The sequence below is a fragment of the Dipodomys ordii genome, unplaced genomic scaffold (assembly GCF_000151885.1).
Source record: "Dipodomys ordii isolate 6190 unplaced genomic scaffold, Dord_2.0 Scaffold8, whole genome shotgun sequence".
Taxonomy (NCBI): Eukaryota; Metazoa; Chordata; class Mammalia; order Rodentia; family Heteromyidae; genus Dipodomys; species Dipodomys ordii.
In genome coordinates this window covers 24,098,236-24,100,774 of record NW_012267224.1, presented here as the reverse complement: position 1 = coordinate 24,100,774, position 2,539 = coordinate 24,098,236, and the positions used below count along the sequence as shown (strand labels likewise).

General features: G+C 50.1%; 1 protein-coding gene across 2 annotated transcripts in view; it reads right to left on the bottom strand.

Annotated features, from left to right (window-relative positions):
* Nipal1 (NIPA-like domain containing 1) overlaps window positions 1-409 on the bottom strand; it is a 23,697-nt gene extending 23,288 nt beyond the window's left edge. For both annotated transcript variants that reach the window (XR_001174722.1, XM_013008871.1), the window contains exon 1: window positions 322-409. Coding sequence is in view for 1 of the 2 variants with exons in the window: in XM_013008871.1 (XP_012864325.1) it covers window positions 322-367 (46 nt within the window). In the remaining variant the exon portion in view is untranslated. The remainder of the gene's footprint in view (window positions 1-321) is intronic.
* Window positions 410-2,539: the final 2,130 nt, after the last annotated feature.

The following is a 2,539-nucleotide window of genomic DNA, read 5'->3' as shown; positions in this document are numbered from 1 at the left end:
CCCCGGCACGCCCTCCCCCGCCCCAGGTGACGTCAGCCGCGGACTGTGGAAACGAGTCTGAGTCAGAGGAAAAGTTCTCCGGCGACACCGGCGCGCGGCCGAGCATCCGAGCGTCCCATCACACCCCCGCGCCGCCCCCCCCGCTCGGGCCGAGTCCCGCCGGCCTTTCCGAGGGTCTCGGGCAGCGGTAAACATCCGTGCGCCGGCGGGGCGTCTGAATAAACCACGGCGCGCCCGCTGCACATCCGGTCCGCGCGTCCTCGCTGCCCCTCCCCGGAACGCCCACCTGGTCCTTCCCCAGCCCGAAGTCAGAGTCCTCACCTTCGCGGCAGGGCGCTCCCGGCGGCAGCCTCACCTGTCGCCCCATGTCGGGGTCGGGGTCACCGGGCTTTCCCGGCTCCGGCACTCACTCCTCACCCACTCGCGTCTCCCCATGGACCTAAGTGCGGGCTGAGCAGTGGAGTCCAGGACTCGCGCGCGCAGACCCCGCCTCCTCGGCACTCTCAGCCAATGGGGATGGCTGGGTGGGGCACCCGCGTCAGCCACGCCCCCGCGGCCTTGGAGTTGGACACTCGGTGTCTCGGTGTGGTCGGTTTTGCTGGGGCGTCTGGCACCTGCCATTTGGGTGGCGGTAGGAAGGATCAGAGAAAGGTAGATAGGACCCAGAAGCACCCTGACCTCACAGGTCAACGGCGTCAGTCGGCGTGTGGAGGCCGAGGAAGCCACTCCAGGGGTAATCTGGTACACTGGAGGCAGTGCTGGGGCTCCTCTCTGACCTCCCTCGGCTGGCTCTGAGGGCTCTGCTGGCTTGTTTGGGAAGCCTTCGATTAACAATCGAATCAAACCTGCTGCTCCGTGCAGAAATCACTGTTAGTGTTCCGCGCTGATTCCCAGTGCCAAGATTTATTCTGGGAACTTTCAATCAAACTGTCCTCTGTGCTATTATTATTAGTGTCCCCGCTGTTCATCCACGGCTCCAGCGTCTCCCCCGCAGGGGTTTCCATCCCTCAGCTAACTCTCCCCTCCTCCACCCACCCGGAGTGACCTCTTCAGGGAAAAGCAATGCTCAAACTGGAAAGACCAACTCCAAATAATAGCTGCGAATGTTTATGATAATCTTGCTATGCCATCAGTATTATGTAGGCGCTTCCTATGCACTAACTCATTAAATTCTACAGCAAAGCTTATTGAGATCCGGTTTAAAGATGAGCATCAGAGACAAGGAGGAGGCTAAAAGACCTAATCAAGTCTTGACGGCAGGCATTTGTGCAACAGGAAATTGACACAGTCCTTGGTAAAAACCCTCACCAGAGAGAATTGTGTGTGTGTGTGCGTGTGTGTGTTGCCTTTGTGCGCCACACTTTAGCCTAGGAAAATAAATACTCTTATCTGCTTGTCTTGCCTTTGCTCTAGGTAGCCATTCCTTTTATTACTTAAGAGTTTCATTGTAGAGGTCTGTCTTGCTTTTCTTGTTCTTAGGTTGATGAGAGAAGAGTTAAAAGCTAATTAGTATGGGATGACTTGTGGAGAAGGAATGGTACCAGAATGAGAGCAGGTGAAAATGGAAAGGGAGGGAGAGGCTGATGGTGGAGTAAGAAACCTGAAAATGTCTATTTAAATGTTTTCTTTGGGTATCAGACTTGAACTTTTATCTTTATCAAAGATTGATGAGGATCATTCATGTAGCTCAAGGCATTTATTACTTGTTTATTGAACAAACTCTTAGCACTTATTATATGCCAGGCACTATTCTAAGCACTTTATAAACATTTGCTTTTTAAATCCATGTAAAGTCTTTCAAGGTATATACTGTAGTTATATAAGTTTATATCTGAGGAAACAGAATACAGAGATTAAGCAGTTGTGTTTGTGGATACATCTCTTGCTTGAGTGGAGTTGACATGCGAAGCAAGGAAATCTGGCTTAAGAGTCTATGCTCTTTAGCCCATTTGCGATTAGATATTAAATAAATATTTTAAAGATATACCTTTAGGATGAAGTTTACAAAACTGAATTCCAGTTTTATATTAAGGCCTAATTTTGGAATTTGTTGTAATTCTTTTTTTGTTTGTTTGTTTGTTTTTGGGGGGGTCCGGTCATGGGGCCTGAACTCTGGGCCTGGGCGCTGTCCCTCAGCTCTTCAGCTCAAGGCTAGCACTCTACCACTCGAGCCACAGCACCACTCCGGGTCTCAGGCATGCAAGGCAAGTGCTCTACCACTGAGCCATCTTCCCAGCCCTTGTAATTCTTTTTTTATTTCAATTCTGGAAAAAACAAAACACTCAGTAAAAGATAACTGAACTTAAGGTCTTCCCCTCTCAAAGCTGCCTAGCAGAAATTGACATTAGATTTTTGTTTATTCTTGTTTTGTTTGTGTTGGTACCAGGGCTTGAACTTAGGGCCTTAAGATCTTTGTCTCAAGGCTGGTGCTCTACCACTTGAACCACACAGGTACTTTTTGGTCGTTAATTAGAGGAAAGAGTCTCATGAAACTTACTGCCCAGATTGGCTCTCAACTGTGACCCTCAGATCTCAGCCT